Below are 19,977 nucleotides of genomic sequence, written 5' to 3'. Positions count from 1 at the left end.
TCTTCTTGAATAACAAGAGCAAAGAATGCTCCTTTTAAGGTTCTGTTAGTCTTGTAACAGGAGATAGACCATCAGTCTATCTGATTGAACTTGTCTGTCTTGTATCCATTTTATTTATTTCTCCCTTACTATTTGATTTGAAATGCTTTGTATTACAGGCTTATGTTTTTATTATTGTTCTTTAATTCCAGAAGATGTTTATAACTCTGAATAGATCCAACCTCACAGTCATTAATATTTAATCCCTTTTTCCCTTTTGTGCAATTTTTGAGATCAAAATTTGTTAATTTTCTATTGGTAATTGAATAATACAAATGTGCACTTTGTGCTAACCACACTATTCTTCCAGGTAGTGTGTAGCTCTTGGATAAGATCATTCTCTGTTCTCTTATGGAATATATAGATCATTAAATAGCTTAGCACTGGAAGAGACCATAAAGAAAGAACTGCAGATGCTGGAAGTCTGAAATCTAACTTAGAAGCACTCAGCAGATCAGGCAGCATGCAAAGAAATAGTACATATATAGCCTACATATATATCAAAATATATCTTCTTAAGCTACAAATACCCAAAAGAAAACTGGTTAATCTGAGTTTAATATAAAAAATTAAAGGCAGTATTGAATTCATGGAAGAGGCTTATAAATTTGACAGGAATAGCACTAAGCCTGAAATCTGGGAGTGTTTTAGAAGTTGACGAAGGAGGAAATATTTGTGTTTGTAAATCCAGCAAAATTTTTAGTGTATGCAGTTCATTAAAAGGCAAGATAGATTATGAGTGTAAACTGAAAAGAAACATAAAAACAGATGATAGAGACTTCTGCAGATACATAAAAAAGAAAAGGCAACCTGATACAAGCATAAAAAGGGACACTGTTTGCTCTTCTCATTATTCTTTACAGGAAGAAAGGAGAGGGAGATAAAGCAAACCTGTTGGAAGAGGTTTTATTACCAGCATAATACACTGCAATCCTGCTGTTGGTAAAATTATAGGAGAATGATAAATTCTTAAAGTACAGGGGCATTTTAGTCAACGAGCATTGATTAGTTCGAGAATGAACACAACCTGGAAATGTTATGGGAGTGGCTGTTCCGGGAGAAGCAATGTTCCAAGAGAGAATGAGGAAATGGTAGAGATATAAAACAACTACTTTGTGTCTGTCTTCATGAACTAAGACTGATTCTTTGGTTGACAGATTTACTGTTTGAGGAGAAGTGCAGTGGGCGAGGCACATATTCTTTAGAGTTCAGTAGAATGAGAAGAAATCTCACTAAACCTAGAAAACATTATTCCAGAAACCTGTTCAAAGTAAACTGAAAGGAGTTTATTTCCAGTCCAACCATGCTGCTTATGCAATTTGAAAATAATGTTTTATTTATAGGAATGAGAGTGCCAATCAGAAAATTGAAACTGGTATTTGAAAATCTTTCAACAAAACAAACTTAATGTCCTTACAAGATTTGGCCTAAATGTGATTTCAATTTCAGTGGGATCTAGTTCAAGTTTAAGTTGTAATCTGGTTGTTCATATATACAATGAATAAAACAATGTTGCTCCGGACCATGATGCACCCACAAAACATATGCCACACACAGCACATAAATCAACATACAGTTACATGCAAAAGTTTGGGCACCCCTGGTCAAAATTTCTGTTACTGTGAATAGCTAAGCGAGTAAAAGATGACCTGATTTCCAAAAGGCATAGAGTTAAAGATGACACATTTCTTTAATATTTTAAGCAAGATTACTTTTTTATTTCCATCTTTTACAGTTCCAAAATAACAAAAAAAGGAAAGGGGCCCGAAGCAAAAGTTTGGGCACCCTGCATGGGCAGTACTTAGTAACACCCCCTTTGGCAAGTATTACAGCTTGTAAGCACTTTCTGTAGCCAGCTAAGAGTCTTTCAATTCTTGTTTGGGGGATTTTTGCCCATTCTTCCTTGCAAAAGGCTTCTAGTTCTGTGAGATTCTTGGGCTGTCTTGCATGCACTGCTCTTTTGTGGTCTATCCACAGATTTTCGATGATGTTTAGCTCAGGGGATTGTGAGGGCCATGGCATAATCTTCAGCTGGTGCCTCTTGAGGAAGTCCATTGTGGATTTTGAGGTGTGTTTAGGATCATTATCCTGTTGTAGAAGCCATCCTCTTTTCATCTTAAGTGTTTTACAGATGGTGTGATGTTTACTTCCAGAATTTGCTGGTATTTAATTGAATTCATTCTTCCTTCTACCAGTGAAATGTTCTCCGTACCACTGGCTGCAACATAAGCCCAAAGCATGATTAATCTACCCCCGTGCTTAACAGTTGGAGAGGTGTTCTTTTCATGAAATTCTGCACCCTTTTTTCTCCAAACATACCTTTGCTCATAATAAACACAAAGTACACTGCAGATGCTGTGGGCAAAGCAACATGTACACAGTGCTTTCACATTACATTCCTTCTTCACCTTTCCTGCCTATTCCCTCCCTGCTTCCCCTCCGCCACCCCTTGATATTTCCACTGATTAGTTTTTAACCTGATACCCACCAGCCTTCTCCTTCTCACCTTCTTTATAGGGCCCCTGTCCCCTCCCTCTTCAGTCTCAGCCCGAAACGTTGACTGCTTGTTTCCATGGATGCTGCCTGACCTGCTGAGTTCCTCCAGCTTGTTGTACGTGATACCTTTGCTTATTGTGGCCAAAAAGTTCTATTTTAACTTCATCAGTCCACAAGACTTGTTTCCAAAATGCATCAGGCTTGTTTAGATGTTCCTTTGCAAACTTCTGACACTGAATTTTGTGGTGAGAATGGAGGAAAGACTTTCTTCTGATGACTCTTCCATTGTGCAGGTGTCGCTGCACAGTGGAACAGTGCACCACCACTCCAGAGTCTGCTAAATCTTCCTGAAGGTCTTTTACAGTCAAATGGGGGTTTTGATTTGCCTTTCTTGCAGTCCTACGAGCAGTTCTCTTGCAAAGTTCACTTGGTCTTCCAGACCTCAACTTGACCTCCACCATTCCTGTTAACTGCCATTTCTTAATTACATTATGAACTGAGAAAACGGCTACCTGAAAGCACTTTGCTATCTTCTTATAGCCTTCTCCTGCTTTGTGGGCATTATTTATTTTCAGAGTGCTAGGCAGCTGCTTAGAGGTGCCCATGGCTGCTGATTGTTGGGACAAGGTTTGAAGAGTCAGGGTATTTATAAAGCTTTGAAATTTGCATTACCTGGCCTTTCCTAACGATGACTGTGAACAAGCTAATTAAGGTCTGAGACCTTGGTGAAAGTTATCTAAGAGCTCAAAGCTCTTGGGGTGCCCAAACTTTTGCATAGTGCTCCTTTCCTTTTTTTCACTCTAAAATTGTAGAAAACAAAAATAATACACTAATCTTGCCTAAAATGTTGAAAAGAATGTTTCATCTTTAACTTTATGACTTTTGGAGATCAGTTCATCTTCTACTCACTTAACTATTTGCATTAACAGAAATTTTGACCAGGGTGCCCAAACTTTTGCATGCCACTGTATTCCATAAATAAATTAATAAAATATAATTCAAAATGCCTGTAGTAAAGTGCAGTGCAGGTAAACAGTAAACAGCTCGCTGACCTAGTGACGAGACCTCGGTGGTGGCAGGGTTTTCATTAGTCTCACAGCCTGAGGGAAGAAGCTGTTACCCAGTCTGGCAGTCCTAGTCCTGATGCCCCTGTACTTCTTTCCTGATGGTAGTGGGTCAGTGAGATTGTGGCATGGATGGTAGGGATCTGCAACAATGCTTTGGGCGCTTCATATACAATGCAACTGGTAAATGTCATGAAAAGGAGTAAGGGAGAACCCAGGTTCTGTTCTTGAAGGTTTTTGTTACCCTCTATGGGGTCTTGTGGTCCAATGCATTACAGCTTCCATAACACACAATGTTGCAGCCAGACAGGACATCCCCGATGGTTGTTCCTATAGAAAGTTGTTAGAATGGGGGGTGGGGAGCCTTGCAGGTCGACAATCTCCTCAGAAAGTGTAGATGCTGCTGTGCCTTCTTGACTAGTGAGAAAGCGTTGTGGGTCCAAGTTACATCGTTTGGTATGTGTACACCAAGGAACTTTGAGCTTTTTGCTCTCTCCGCAGTAAAACCATTGATGTGCAGTTCACCTGTGCTTCCTGAAGTCCACAATCGTCTCTTTTGTCTTGTCTGCATTGAGACTCAAGTTGCTACTCTCACACCATTGACAAGCCTCTCTACCTCCTCTCTGTATGCCGACTCATTATTGTTGCTGATGAGGCCAGGCACAGTCGTATCATCAATGAACTTGATGATGCGGTTTGAGCAGGATCTGGCAATGCAGTTATGAGTTAGCAATACGAACAGCAGCAGACTGAGAATGCTGGGGGGCACCAGTGCTCAGCGTGATGGAGCTTAAGATGTTGCTGCCAAATCAAACTGACAGGGGTGTTTCCATCAAGTCCAAAATCCAGTTACAGTGAGGGGCGTTGAGCCCCGTCAAGGATAGATTACCCACCAGCCTTTGAGGGATAATTTTGTTAAAAGCCATACTGAAATTGATGAACAACGTTTTGCCATATGAGGCATCATTTTCCAGGTGGGACAGGATGGAGTGGAGGGCCGAGGCTACAGCATCATTACTGGACTGGATTGAGTGCTAGGTGAACTGGAAAGATCCAATGTAACTGGAAAGTGTGATTTTATACAACCCATTATTAGCCACTCAAAGCACTTCATGATTGTTGAAGTCAGTGCCACTGGGTGGTAATTGGTTAGGCCAGTTATTGTTGCTCTCTTGGGCATTGAAAAAATGACTGCCTTGAAGCCTGCTCGTACAACGGACTGTTTCAAAGAGATATTAAAGATTTACTTTAAGACCTTTGTTAGGTGGGCTGCACAGTCCCTCAGCATCTGACCAGGTATGTTATCTGGCCATCCAGCTTTGTAAGGGTTTACCCTGACTAGGATCCTCCTCATCTGCGACCAGACAGGGTGTCAGTTCCTCAGGGGAAAGGGGGCTTTCCTCGATGTCACATCGTTCAATGCATCAAATTGTGCATAGAAAACACTCAGCCTATTGAAAAGGGAGGGTCGCTGTCATTGACACGCAGGGTGAACTTGTAATCAGTTATGGTTTCTATACTTTGCTACATGCACCGCATGTCCCTTATGTCACAAAGATGTCTGTAAATTTTCTGTGTGTACTCACACCTTGCCTTCTGAGCGTGGGAGAGCACAACTCTTGCTGACTTTAGAGTCTTCCTATCCCCCAAACTGAAGGTAGCATCTCAATCCCTATGCAGTGTATGAACCTTTGCAGTCAGCCATGGTTTTTATTTGCCTTGGCAGTGTAGTCAGCCCATGCACTTTATGCAAAGGATGATAACTGCCAATCTTGATAGTTGTGCCTTCATCCCAAATGCAAATGAAAGAAAAAAGAAACTTTACACTTAACTTACTGATGCTTTTTTTTTTATCCTAGGTCTCTCTTATTCAGATGTCTCAAGCCATATTGAGCCCTGCAAACAATGCACCGTGTGTACGGGTACAAAAACCATTCTTATCCCTTGCATGGAGAACTTTGACACTTCCTGTGCTTGCATGAATGGGTATTATGAGGACAGTAATGGAGAGTGCCTTCCATGCAATATATGTGACAAGGGATATGGAGTCCTGGAACAGTGTTCTGAGGGAAGGAATACAATCTGTGAGGAATGCCCTGAAGGCACTTATTCTGACCAGGCGAGCAGTGTTGATCCTTGTCTCCCATGCAGTCCTTGTGAAGATTATGAAGAAATGATCTCAGAGTGCACACCTACACAAGACAACGTTTGCATATGTAAGTCCTTCAGGATTTTTCCTTTATATGCAGCTCATTGAAAGTGTCAAATTGGTGGGATATATTTTGCAAGCTGGAGAGTTTCATTATGCTTCTATTGGCCTGTGGGACTTTGAAGTCCTTTTGCACTGCAGCACGCTATTATAGAAGTTCATTTGCATTGTACAATACTGTTCAGAGGATTTTGGATTTGGACAGTACAGAAAGAAGCCATTCAGCATATAAAGTCCATACTGGCTCTTTGTAAGCAATCCAGTCAGGCCAATCCCCTGCTTTTTCCCTATACTCTAACACATCATCTTATCTTGTCCCCTTTCAATTCTCTATAAAAAGCCCTGATTACTTTCCACCATTCATGCAGGCACTAGTTTTCACATAACCATTCTGTAAAATAAAATTGTTCCCATAACTGTCCCCTCACCCCTCCACCCTGCTCCCAAATGTTATTTGCCCACACTTTAAGTCTGTTTAAGCGTAGTATGCCTTTCTGTTACTGCCTCTTTATTAAATTTCATCAATATGTTATCTGTATTTTCTCCTCAGTCATAGTCATAGAACACTACAGCACAAAAACAGACTGTTTGGCGAATCTAGTCTCTGCTGAACCATTAAACTGCTTACTCCCATCGACCTGCACCCAGACCATAGTCCTCCATACCCCTCGCATCCATTACCTATTCAAACTTCACTTAAGTGTTGAAATCAAAATCGTACCACTTGTGCTGGCAATGTGTTCCCTCATTGGAATATACCTGTATTCCCAGATCCCTTTGTTCTACCACACTCCTCAGTGCCTTAACACTCACTGTGTAAGAACTAACCTGCTTGGTCCTCCCAAAATGTAACACCTCACAATTGTCTGCATTAAATTACATCTACCATTTTTCGGCCCATTTTTCCAGCTGGTCCAGATCTCACTGCAAGCTCTGATAGTCTTCCTTGCTATCCACTACATCCCCAATCTTGGTGTCGTCCACAAATTTACTGATCCAGTTTACCACATTATGATCCAAATTGTTGATATAGATGATAGACAACAAAGGACTCAGCACTGATCCCTTCGGCACTCCACTAGCATGGGTCTCCAGGTTCAGAGAGGCAATCATCTACTACCACTCTTTGGCTTCTCCCACGAAGCCAGTGTCTAATCCAATTTATAACCTCATCTTGAACGCCAAGTGACTGAATGTTCTTGGCCAACCTCCCATGTGAGACCTTATCAAATGTCTTGCTAAAAACCTTGTGGACAATACCCACTGCCTTGCCTTCATCAACTTTCCTGGTAACTTTCTAGAAAAACTCTATAAGATTGATGAGACATGACTTAGCACAAAGCAATGTTGACTATCCCTAATCAATCCCTGTATATCCAAATACTCATATAACTTTCCAATAACTTTCCCACTACTGGTGTCAGGCTCACTGACGTATAATTTCCAGGCTTATTCTTAGAGCCTTTCTTAAACAATGGAATAACATTCCATTCCTTCATTACCTCACCTGTCACTAAGGATGTTTAAAATATCTCAGCCAGGGCCCCTGCAATTTCTGCATTAGCTTCACACAGGGTCTAAGGGAACACATTGTCGGGCCCTATTAACTTATCCACCCTAATTTGTCTCAAGACAGTAAATACCTCCTCCTTTGTGATCTGTATCGGGTCCATACATTCACTGCTGTTTTGCTTCACTTCTCTGAATAAATGTGGATGCAAAAAAATCCATTTAAGAACTCCCCCATCTCTTAGAGTTCTACACATAGATTACATTCTGATCTTCCAGAGGACCAAGTTTCTCCCTTGCTATCCTTTTGATCTTAAAATATCAATAGAATTCCTTAGGATTCACGTTCACCGTGTCTGCTAGAGCAACCTCATGCCTTCTTTTAGCCCTCCTGATTTCTTTCTTAAGTGTTTTCTTGCATTTCTCATACTCTTCAAGTATTTCCTTTGTTCCATTAACAAATTGAATATTGAAAATATCTTAGGATTCCTAATATATCTTTATATAATATATCTGAAATATCTTTCAAAAACAAATTCCCTAAACCTGTTATCCTTGCCTTTTATTCCGACAGGAACATGCAAATTCTGTACTCTCAAAATTTCATGTTTGAGGGTCTCTTACTTACCAAGTACACCTTTGCCAGAAAACAGCCTGCCGCTCCACACTTGCCAGATCCTTTCTGATATCATCAAAATTGGCATTTCTCTAATTTTGAATCTCAACCTGAGAACCAGACTGATACTTCTCCATAATTACCTTGAAACAAAAGACACTATGATTTCTAGATATAAAGTGTTCCCCTGCACAAACTTCTGTCTCCTGCCCTGTCTCAGTCCCTATTAGGAGATCAAGTCTTGTACTTTCTCATTGAGATTTCTATGTACTGATTAAAGAAACTTTCCTGAACACTTGGACAAACTCTTTTCCATCTATCCTTTTACAGTATGGGAGTCCCGGTCAATGTGTGGAAAGTTAAAATCTCCTACTTTCACAACTTTATGTTTCCTGCAACAGTCTGCGATCGCTCTACAGATTTGCTCTTCTAATCCCGTTGACTGTTGGGTGGTCTATAATATAATCCAATGAACATGGTCATACCTTTCTTATTCCTCAGTTCCACCCATAAAGCTTCACTAGACGAGCTCTCCAGTCTGTCCTGTCTGAGCACTGTCATGACACTTTCCCTGACTAGTAATGCCATGCCATCCCTCCCACTCTGTAACATCTAAAACAACAGAATCCCAGAAAATTGAGCTGTCAGTCACATCTAACCAAGTCTCACTAATGGCTATAATGTCTAATTCCATGTGCTGATCCAAGCCCTAAGCTCATCCGTCTTTCCAAGAATGCTCCTTGCATTGAAATAAATGCAGCTCAGAACATCAGTCCCACCATGCTCAGCCTTTTGATTCCAGACTTTGAATGAGGTCTTACCAACATCTGTATCCACAACCTCTCCACTAACTGTTCTGGCACTCTGGTTCCCATCCCCTGCAACCCTAGTTTAAACCCCCATACAGTGCAAATCTTCCTGCTTGAGAGTCCAATGATCCAAAAATTTGAAGCTATCCATCCTTCACAATCTCCTTAGCCATGAGTTAAACTGTATGATCTCCCTATTCTGGCCTTACTAGCACGTGGCACAGTTAGCAATCCTGAGATCATAACCCTGGGGGGCCTGCCCTTTAACTTAGCACCTAACTACCTGAACTCACTTTGTAGGACCTTATCGCCCTTCCTACCCATGTCATTGGTATTGACGTGAATCATGATTTCTGCTGCTCACCCTCCCACTTAAGAATGCCATGGGACTTGATCTAAGAGTCCCTGACCCTGGCACCTGGGCGGCCACATACTATCTGAGAATCTCGTTCTCGTCCACAGAATCTTTTGTCTGTTCTCATAACCAAAAAATCCCCTATCACCACAGCTCACCTCTTTTCTCCTCTTCCCTTCTGAGTCACAGAGCCAGTCTCAGTGCCAAAGACCTGACCACTGTGACTTTCTTCTGCTGGGTCATCCCCCCAACAGTATCCAAAGCAGTATACCTATTGTTGAGGGGAACAGCCACAGAGGTACTCTGCATTGGCTGCCTATCCCCCTCAAGGCAGTCACCCAGTTACCTGTGTCCTGCACCTTGTGTGTAACTGCCTCCCTGTATATACTGTCTATCAACCTCTCAGCCTCCCGAATGATCCTGAGTTCATCCAGAAGAGCATTCCGCTATTTTGCCTGGCATCCCCTGTGCTCTAAATGTGCAATAAGAAAGATTAAATAACAAAAAAATCTACCTTGCACCTATGCCTCTCCTCACCAAAGCCTGAACTCCCCACTCTGACACAGGCCCACTCACACAACTAAATTAAGACCTAACTTCTTTTTATTAGACCTTGCCAAGTGCCTAACTATGCGCAATCCAATGTCTCCTTGGGAACTGCGGCATGTAAAATGCTCTGACTGCCCCTGCTCAATTCTTTTAAACTTTCTCTCCCTCTACGCAGTCCAATGTCTCCTCAGGAACTGTGGCGCACAAAATATGTCGACTGCCCCCACTCGCTTCTTTTAAACTCACTCTCCCTGTACGCAATGCAATGTCTTCTTGGAAACTGTGGCATGCAAATTATGTTGACTGCCCCCGCTCGCTTCTTTTAAACTCTCACTCCCTCTATGCAATTCAATGGCTTCTTGGGAACTGTGGTGCGCAAAAATGTAGCGTCTGACCCTGCTCACTTCTTTTAAATTTTTTCTCCCTCTACGCAATGCAATGTTTCCTCCGAAACTGAGGGATGCAAAATGTGCTGATCCCATTCACTTCTTTTAAACCCCAATCTATGCAATCCAATCCAATCCAATGTCTCCTCAGGAACCGTGGCACGCAAAATACTACTGCTGAGATTTTGGAAGCTAATTTGTGCTGCATAGTTCAATGCACTGTCTAGATTGCTGCATTTTCTCTGGCTCCTCCATGATTAAGACATGCAAGTAGGTTATCAGTTAAATGCAGTGTTATTAAACTATGTGATGGACATATAGTGACATCAATTGCTCAACGTAATTTTTTGTGTGCATCTCCCATAAATGCTGTCAGCTATTCCCGTGAAAGTAAACTTCTGTGGAATGGGTGAGGCCTGGTTCTATAAAACAGACTGGTCTAACCAGATCAATGTCATTGAGTCTGAAGTGTGTATCCTCTGGTGGGTAGGAGATCCTTATAATTTTAAATTGCTTCTCCCTCCCAGTAAATGCTCAGGGAAAAATTATTAAGTACTCAACAACAATAGAAAGTCATCACACTTTAGTTCCCAGCACAAGGGATGTGGTTTGGTAGCAGTTGGAATGGACACATTCTAGAGTTTTAGTGTTAAAGTTAATGGACAGCCAGTATACATGTAAGACAACCTCAAATTTTCAAATTCTGTCCCTTGCAAGAATATGATTATTTACCCTTAGTGGGGCATGAAAGGTAAAATATGAAGTGACCATAAGCAACCAAGATTAGTTGCCACTTAACTGGGTCTTGGTTTCAGTACGAGTATGTGCAACACATACTTCGTAGTTAGCAATTGGTATTTCACAGATAATGTGGTATACATGAATGTTGAGTAAACCTCTTCAACATTAATACTGAATGTGTAGCATTACATTAAGGTTAAATGCTAACTGTGACAGAGCAGGTCTGCCACAAGTAATTTCTTCTCCCCACCCCCAGTAGTCCATAATTCTCATTATCCCTGCCTGGTAGTGCTGATTGTATACTTATCAGGTGCGCATACCAAACTGATGCATAATATTGACACTTGCACATTCCAAGACAGTAGCATCCTTTGCCTTGCCCTGTTTGTTATTGCTTCCAGTTTCAGGGACAGGACCTAACTGATGGTTGGGCTGTCTTAAAAAGGTGCCTGTTTGTGGTGACACATGCTCAGTGTGGGCTAAGTGGAAGAGTTCATTTTGTGGTATGGGGAGAGTGCAGGCTCCTGGAAAATGGTTAGTTGTTGATTGATTTTGGTTGTGCAATGTCATTGTGATCTTATTGTGATGAATGTATTTACAGATATTTGTAATTGTGAAGAAGGATATGAATTCCTGTGTTTTGGTTTTGTGTTCAGGCTCAAGGTAACAACTCCCTTACATTTCAATGAATGGAATATCCCTTTTCTCCTGGAGTAAGGCAATCCTTACTTAAAAGGTCATTTTGGTGTAAGTGGGGGAGAGGGCATGTTGAGTTGTTGATGAGTGTTATGGGGGCTAGTGGTTTTGCCACCTGTAATTTGATTGAAGGAAGCCTATGGTGGGAAATTCAGAAGGGGGGTTTAGTGATGGTATGGAATTGGTTTTGGCAAGAAATAAAAGGAAAATGAGTTGGGGTGAGGGAATTTGGTTTGGCTGAGGAGGGACGCCTACTGAAGGGCATTAGGACCTGGGTGTACTATAGGTGAAGACTATCAGAGTATATTTTCTGGCTTGTGTGGAGTAGCCTATCAAGCTGCTCCTTTGGTGTCTAGGAGAGCTGGTGAGGAATGTACGGAGTCTATCAGAGACTCTGATGGGCTTTTTGTGTTTTGAAATGTAGATTAATGCAAGAAGCCTTCCTGAACTTTCAGAAGAAAAGATTAATAGCAAGTAAGGTTGTTAGGAATGTTAAAAGGGAAGCTTGGAGGGGTTTTTGCTCATCACTAGGGAGGGAAACTGGTCTGATAGTGGTGTGGAGAATGCTGAAGTAAATGAATGGTGTCAGAAGTTATCACCAGATTCCAGTGTTAGTGGAGAATGAAAATTTGGCTACTATAGGCAAAGAAAAGGCAGAATGTCTGGGAAACATGCTTGCAAAGATGCATAGACTAGACAATTTAGGGAAGGGGTATATTAAGGGATGACAATGTATTTAAAGTAATGGAGAACATGGTAGTGATCAGGCTGATGTTTGTTTTGGAGAAGAGAGTGGATATTATGGGTTTTGTAAATGGAGATACATATGATGCCCTTGTACTACTGGGAAATGATATTTGGAAAGCATTTACAGTAAAAGAATCAGTAATTGCGGTGTTTCCAGACATTGAAAAAGCTTACGATAAGCTATGGAGGGAGGGGCTTTTGATTACACTCAGTAAGCTTGATTTTGGATTTTTTGTTTGGCTGGTTGTTTAGAGTGAAGATGGGTGAAGAAGTGTCATCAGAGTTTGCAGTGGATAATTGTAGTGTTGTTAGTACAACATTGTTTAATTTGATGATTAATGATTTTTTTGATTTTGTTGGGTCTGGGCTTGTGATTGGCTTTATATACCAATGATGGGGCTCTGGAAAAAGGGCCTTAATACTGCCTACGTGGTAAGGTCTGTGCACACTGCATTATCAGCAATGGAAGAATGGTCTCTGAACTGGGATTTTAAATTTTCAGTTCCTAAGTCAAAATATGTTGGTTTTTACACAAAGCATAAAGTGGATAATATTCGTCTTTCTCTGTATGGATGTCTGCTAACTAGGGTTCCTGTGTTTAAATACTTGGGGTTATGGCTGGATGCAAGACTGACTTGGAGAACACATAATGTGTTATATATACATAATATATACATAATAATATTACACATAATATCCAAAAAGAGGATAAATGCATGCAGATTGTTAACTTTATGCACTGTGTGGCTGGGTATGGGTATAAATGGGAAGCTTCTAAGGTTGTTCTATTGACAATTTATCATGCTTCAATGTGCTCTTGTCTGTTCTATGGTTGTATGATTTATGGGGAGGCAACTCATTCACTTTTATGTAGATTGGATGTCCTATAGGCAAGTGCACTTGGAGTCTGTAGTGAAGCATTCCAGATCACAATAAGATGCATTGGGAGTTGAACTAAGAAAGATGCCTCTTGTCTTGCAGAGAGAAAAAAAATGAGCCTTGCATACTGGACTTCCATAGTAGGGTGGGGGGGGAGGGTGGAGTCCCATTTAATGTATTCTGTTTTAATGGATTGTTGGGAATATACTAGCAGAGTTGGTAAATGTTTTGGGTGGATATTAGGGAATATGTGCAGGGGTATGGTCTTAGGGATTTGCGGATTAGCCCAATAGTGGCCTGGCCAGGAGTATCACTTTGAAATTTCCAGATGTGGGAATAGATTTGTCGTTACTGGGGAATAGTCGGGGTCTTGTGGGTGGAGAGAGGATGTCAGGTCACTTACAACAACAGCATATATCCTTTGTGCCCATCTTTACAGAGGGTTCTAAAGACCCAGTTAGTAATGAGCTGGGCTTAGTGTTATTAATTCCCAGGTTCAATGTCGAGGTGGGAAAAGGCTGACAGATGGGTTGTCCATCTGTACAGCAGAATTTATGGCCATTATCATTAGTTTGCAATGGGTTGGAGTAGTTAAGCCAAACAGAGTCATTATTTGCTCAGATTCATGCCCAATGGTTACGTGATGTGATGTCATGTTTAAATTTATAGAAGATTCAATGTTCAATCTTTGAATCTAATCAAGACTTTCAAACATTGTGGGGACCTTTTCTGAATTATTTTCAAAACCTTTGATTTGCTGTTAAAGCACAGATGATGACAAACAATCTTCTTTCTTTTTTTTCTACTAATCAGCTTCGGTCTTGGTAGTGGGTTAGATTTTTTATAATAAAATTATTATTTTTGAATGTTATGAACTAATTGACTTGTATCAATATAGGGTAAGGAGTCTTTTATATGCGATTTAGTTTAATGTATTGACATATATATTTTCTGCCTCGGTACTGCAGAGTTTGGAATCGAAGCGTTCAGGGAAACCTGATCAATTGATGGAAGTGTATTATAATGTACATGTTCTGGAGAGTGCAGGAATAGTAGCAGTTTTGTTGTGTACCTGCACATGTGGGCGTATTGGGTGATGAAATGTTATAGCAAAACAAGCACTTACTAAGCCAGGTAGATATAGTCAATTTAGGAAAGTATGAAGCAAAATTTTGTATCAGGTTGGCTGGGAAATGGCAGAAATTGTACGATAGGTGTGGGACAGGGAGGTGGTACTATAATTTGGTTCCATCAGTTCAGGGAAGGTGCCTTTCGGGAAGGAATAGGAGGGAAGATGTGTGGTTGGCAAGATTGAGGTTTAGACATGGGTTTGCACTTGTTGGCAAATGTGAGGATGGGTGGTGTGACTTCTGTAAAGTACCAGAGAGTGTGGAACATGTAATCATGTTGTGCCACAGATTTTTGTTGGAACATAGGAAGCTGTTCAGGGAATTATTGGGTAGATCTTGGGTACCTTGGCTGCAGGATATTCTGGCACCTGAAGCAGGGATGGTTAAGTTATGTAGGGCCCTACTGAGCTCTAATTAAAATAGGTTTGGGAGGTAGGATATGACCATCATGGCTCCCTTCATACCCCATTACAGTAGGTGGCGGTAATGCACTTTCCTGATTGGTGCGAACCGCGATTAGCACAGGAGAAGGTGTGGTAAGCTGCATAACTGCAGACTGATGTTTTGGAGCTGTTGTCCGAAGGTCTGATGGTATATATCTGTATTTTCATTTTTGTAATTTGTTATTTTCCCTTTTTTGCACTGTTTCCAGAAAATTTTCATCTCTGGCACACCATAAACAACTTTGTACTGAGTTAAGGTACGCTGTGGTTGCCTGCAGAACTCTTAGACCAACTTCTAAAGAAGGCATTTGGTCTTTTCACCCTCTTGTTGGTATTGGATTTGAGGAAACCCAGCCTGGAAAGTGTATTATGGAAAGGGGTCTCACATACTCTTGCCACAGAGTCTTCATTAACAAATTCTTTTGAGTCATATGAAGAGTTAATTAGCATTTTCCTATTTGATCATGTGTTGGAGCTGTAAAAGAGCAAAACCAAATTGAATTAACTTTATTATTGACTTTATTTCTGGACTTTAACTGCTGGAGGAACTCTATTATCTGTGGAGGTAAAAGGATGGTTGATGTTTTGGGTTGAGATCCTGCATCAGGACTAATTTATTCCTTTGCCTCTACAAATGCCCTGACCTATTGAGTTCATATAGAACATAGAATACTACAGCACAGTACAGGTCCTTCGGCCCACAATGTTGTGCTGACTCTTAAACTCTGCCTCCCATATAACCCCCACCTTAAATTCCTCCATATACCTGTCTAGTAGTCTCTTAAATTTCACTAGTGTATCTGCCTCCACCACTGACTCAGGCAGTGCATTCCACGCACAAACCACTCTGAGCAAAAAACCCTTCCTCTAATATCCCCCTTGAACTTCCCACCCCTTACCTTAAAGCAATGTCCTCTTGTACTGAGCAGTGGTGCCCTGGGGAAGAGGTGCTGGCTGTCCACTCTGTCTATTCCTCTTAATAACTTGTACACCTCTATCATGTCTCCTCTCACCCTCCTCCTCTCCAAAGAGTAAAGCCCTAGCTCCCTTAATCTCTGATCATAATCCATACTCTCTAAACCAGGCAGCATCCAAGTAAATCTCATCTGTACACTTTCCAATGCTTCCACATCCTTCCTGTAGTGAGGTGACCAGAACTGGACACAGTACGCCAAGTGTGGCCTAACCAGAGTTTTATAGAGCTGCATCATTACCTTGCGACTCTTAAACTCGATCCCTCGACTTATGAAAGCTAGCACCCCGTAAGCTTTCTTAACTACCCTGTCTACCTGTGAGGCAACTTTCAAGGATCTGTGGACATGTACCCCCAGATCCCTCTGCTCCTCCACACTACCAAGTATCCTGCCATTTGCTTTGTACTCTGCCTTGGAGTTTGTCCTTCCAAAGTGTACCACATCACACTTCTCTGGGTTGAACTCCATCTGCCATTTCTCAGCCCACTTCTGCACCCTATCAATGTCTCTCTACAATCTTCAGCAATCCTCTACACTATCCACAACGCCACCAACCTTTGTGTCATCTGCAAACTTGCCAACCCACCCTTCTAACCCCACATCCAGGTCATTAATAAAAATCACAAAAAGTAGAGGTCCCAGAACCGATCCTTGTGGGACACCGCTAGTCACAACCCTCCAATACCAAATGTACTCCCTCCACCATGACCCTCTGCTTTCTGCAGGCAAGCCAATTCTGAATCCACCTGGCCAAACTTCCCTGGATCCCATGTCTTCTGACTTTCTGAATAAGCCTACCGTGTGGAACCTTGTCAAATCCATGTAGATCACATCCACTGCACTACCCTCATCTACATACCTGGTCACCTCCTCAAAGAACTCTATCAGGCTTGTTAGGCACGACCTGCCCTTCACAAAGCCATGCTGACTGTCCCTGATCAGACCATGATTCTCTAAATGCGCATAGATCCTATCTCGAAGAATCTTTTCCAACAGCTTTCCCACCACAGACGTGAGGCTCACTGGTCTATAATTACCCGGACTATCCCTACTACCTTTTTTTTTTGAGGAAGCGGACAACAGTCACCTCTCTCCAATCCTCTAGTACCATTCCTGTGGACAGCGAGGACATAAAGATCCTAGCCAGAGGCTCAACAATCTCTTCCCTCACCTCGTGGAGTAGCCTGGGGAATATTCTGTCAGGCTCCGGGAACTTATCCATCCTAATGTAATCTAACGACTCCAACACCTCCTCTCCCTTAATATCAACATTCTCCAGAACATCAACCTCACTCATATTGTCCTCATCATCATCAAGTTCCCTCTGTGGTGAATACCGAAGAGAAGTATTCATTGAGGACCTTGCTCACTTCCACAGCCTCCAGGCACATCTTCCCACCTTTATCTCTAATCAGTCCTACCTTCACTCCTGTCATCCTTTTGTTCTTCACATAATTGAAGAATGCCTTGGGGTTTTCCTTTACCCTACTCGCCAAGGCCTTCTCATGCCCCCTTCTTGCTCTTCTCAGCCCCTTCTTAAGCTCCTTTCTTGCTACCCTATATTCCTCTATAGACCTACCTGATCCTTGCTTCCTAAACCTCATGTATGCTGCCTTCTTCCACCTGACTAGATTTTTCACTTGTCACCCATGGTTCCTTCACCCTACCATTCTTTATCTTCCTCACCGGGACAAATTTATCCCTAACATCCTGCAAGAGATCCTTAAACATCGACCACATGTCCATAGTACATTTCCTTGCAAAAACATCATCCCAATTCACACCCGCAAGTTCTAGCCTTATAGCCTCATAATTTGCCCTTCCCCAATTAAAAATTTTCCTGTCCTCTCTGTCCTATCCTATCCTTTTCCATGATAATGCTAAAGGCCAGGGAGCGGTGGTCACCGTCCCCCAGATGCTCACCCACTGAGAGATCTGTGACCTGACCTGGTTCGTTACCTAATACTAGATCTAGTATGGTATTCCCCCTAGTTGGCCTATCAACATACTATGACAGGTATCTGTCCTGGACACACTTAACAAACTCTGCCCCGTCTAAACCATTGGAACTAATCAGGTGCCAATCAATATTAGGGAAGTTAAAGTCACCCATGACAACAACCCTGTTATTTTTGCAGCTTTCCAAAATCTGCTTCCCAATCTGCTCCTTGGTATCTCTGCTGCTACCAGGGGGCCTATAGAATACCCCCAGTAGAGTAACTGCTCCCTTCCTGTTCCTGACTTCCACCCATACTGACTCAAAAGAGGATCCTGCTACATTACCCACCCTTTCTGTAGCTGTAATAGTATCCCTGATCCGTAATGCCACCCTCCTCTCCTTTTCCCCCCTCTCTATCCCTTTTAAAGCACTGAAATCCAGGAATATTGAGAATCCATTCCTGCCCTGGTGCCAGCCAAGTCTCTGTAATGGCCACTACATCATAATTCCATGTATGTATCCAAGCTCTCAGTTCATCACCTTTGTTCCTGATGCTTCTTGCATTGAAGTACACACACCTTAGCCCTTCTACTTACTACCTTTATACCCTTTATTCTGCTTCTCTTTCCTCAAAGCCTCTCTATATGTTAGATCTGGCTTTACTGTATGCACTTCTTCCACTGCTCTATCGCTCCGGGTCCCATCCCCCTTGCAAATTAGTTTAAACCCTCCCGAACCATACCAGCAAACCTACCTGCAAGGATATTGTTTCCCCTCAAGTTCAGGTGCAACCCATCCAATCTGTACAGGTCCCACCTTCCCCAGAAGAGATCCCAATGATCCAAAAATCTAAAGCCCTGCCCCCGCACCAACTCCTCAGCCACGCATTCAACTACCATCTCCTCCAATTCTTACCATCACTATCACGTAGCACTGGCAGCAATCCTGAGAACGCCACCCTCGAGGTCCTGTTCTTCAGCCTTCTGACTAGTTCCTGAAACTCACACTTCAGGACCTCATCCCTCTTCCTGCCTATGTCATTGGTACCAACATGTATCACGACTTCTGGTTGCTTTCCCTCTTGTACCAGGATGTCGTGCACCCGGTCAGAGACATCCTGGACCTTGGCACCTGGGAGGCAACAAACCATGCGGGTTTCCTTCTCATGTCCACAAAATCTCCTGTCTGGTCCCCAATGACAACAGCTCTCCTCTTCTCTGTCCCACCCTTCTGCACCACAGGGTCAGACTCAGTGCCAGAGGCCCTGCCACCGTGGCTCACACCTGGTTGGTCATCCCTGCCAACAGTATCCAGGACGGTATACTTATTATTCAGAGGAATGGCTACAGGGGTGCTCTGCACTACCTGTCTACTCTCCTTCGCTCTCTCCCCTCTGACTGTCACCCAATGACCTGCTTCCGGAAGCCTAGGTATGACTACCTCCCTGTAGCTCTCATCTATGACTGCCTCATTCTCCCTTATGAGTTAAAGGTCATCCAGCTGCTGCTCCAGATTCCTTATACGGTCTTCCAGATTGCCCAGTCGCATGTACTTCTGGCAGATGTGACTCTGCGAGAGAGGGCAGTTCCCCCAAGACAGCCACATCTCACATGAGAGGCACTTCACTGTCTCAGGAGGCTTTGTGAAGCCCAACTGAGAGTAAGCTCGTCCTCTGCCTCTTCTCACTGAAGCCTCTCAAGTCAAAAGCTCAAACCTCCACTCCTTCACTGGCCCACTCACTGATAAGTTCCTTGTCTAGTAGTTTGTTTCTTGTTGCTTTTGTAAAATAGCTGGCTGGAAAAGTAATAGTCAGACTGCAAACAACGCATTGTCTCTGCATGACATTGAATGCAGATCCTTTGATTCCTCTGATAGCAATTTGCTCAATGATCTTTCTATTTCAAACACAGGACAGTGAAGTTAATGAGCTTCCTTGCGCTCCCCAACAATCCTCCACGTATACTACACTTGTTCCTTCTGAAAGTAGTTTGAACATTTTTAAAATTGTAGAACTATCGGTATCTGAATGTTTCATAGAAAATCCAGAGTAGATGCTTGATTGTGTTTCACCAAACTGTTCAGTATTCAGTTTCAAAATAGTGATCCACAAGGAAAAATTACGGACTTGCTGGGAGTCAAACCCAGGGTTTTTTAAAAATTCCTCTCTGGATCTGCTGTGCATCTGACACACTTATTCATGGAAGCAGGCAGACATAATCAGTGGGCTGCCCCTTCCACAATGTTCATTGAACGGGTGATCAGGGCTACATAGTTGATCTGGTTGGTTTAGGCTCACCTCAGTTACTCAACGGAGAGCTGCCGTTCTAGATTTGGGAACCTATCACAGTTGTGTTTTGTTTTGTTTTTAGTTTTCTCTCAGGTTCAACAGTCACTTA

The 19,977-nt window shown here is 42.3% G+C and overlaps 1 protein-coding gene across 2 annotated transcripts in view; it reads left to right on the top strand.

The window, feature by feature from the left end:
• Positions 1 to 19,977, top strand: part of LOC140741476 (tumor necrosis factor receptor superfamily member 16-like) — a 130,528-nt gene that overhangs the window by 38,293 nt on the left and 72,258 nt on the right. Inside the window, exon 3 of one of the 2 annotated variants that reach the window (XM_073071716.1) lies at positions 5,459 to 5,815. The exons of the other annotated variant lie outside the window; for it this stretch is intronic. Within the exon in view, the coding sequence (XP_072927817.1) occupies positions 5,459 to 5,815 (357 nt within the window). The remainder of the gene's footprint in view (positions 1 to 5,458; positions 5,816 to 19,977) is intronic. 2 annotated transcript variants of the gene reach the window in all.

This window comes from Hemitrygon akajei, chromosome 18 (genome assembly GCF_048418815.1).
Source record: "Hemitrygon akajei chromosome 18, sHemAka1.3, whole genome shotgun sequence".
Taxonomy (NCBI): Eukaryota; Metazoa; Chordata; class Chondrichthyes; order Myliobatiformes; family Dasyatidae; genus Hemitrygon; species Hemitrygon akajei.
This window is presented reverse-complemented; position numbering and strand designations above follow the sequence as displayed.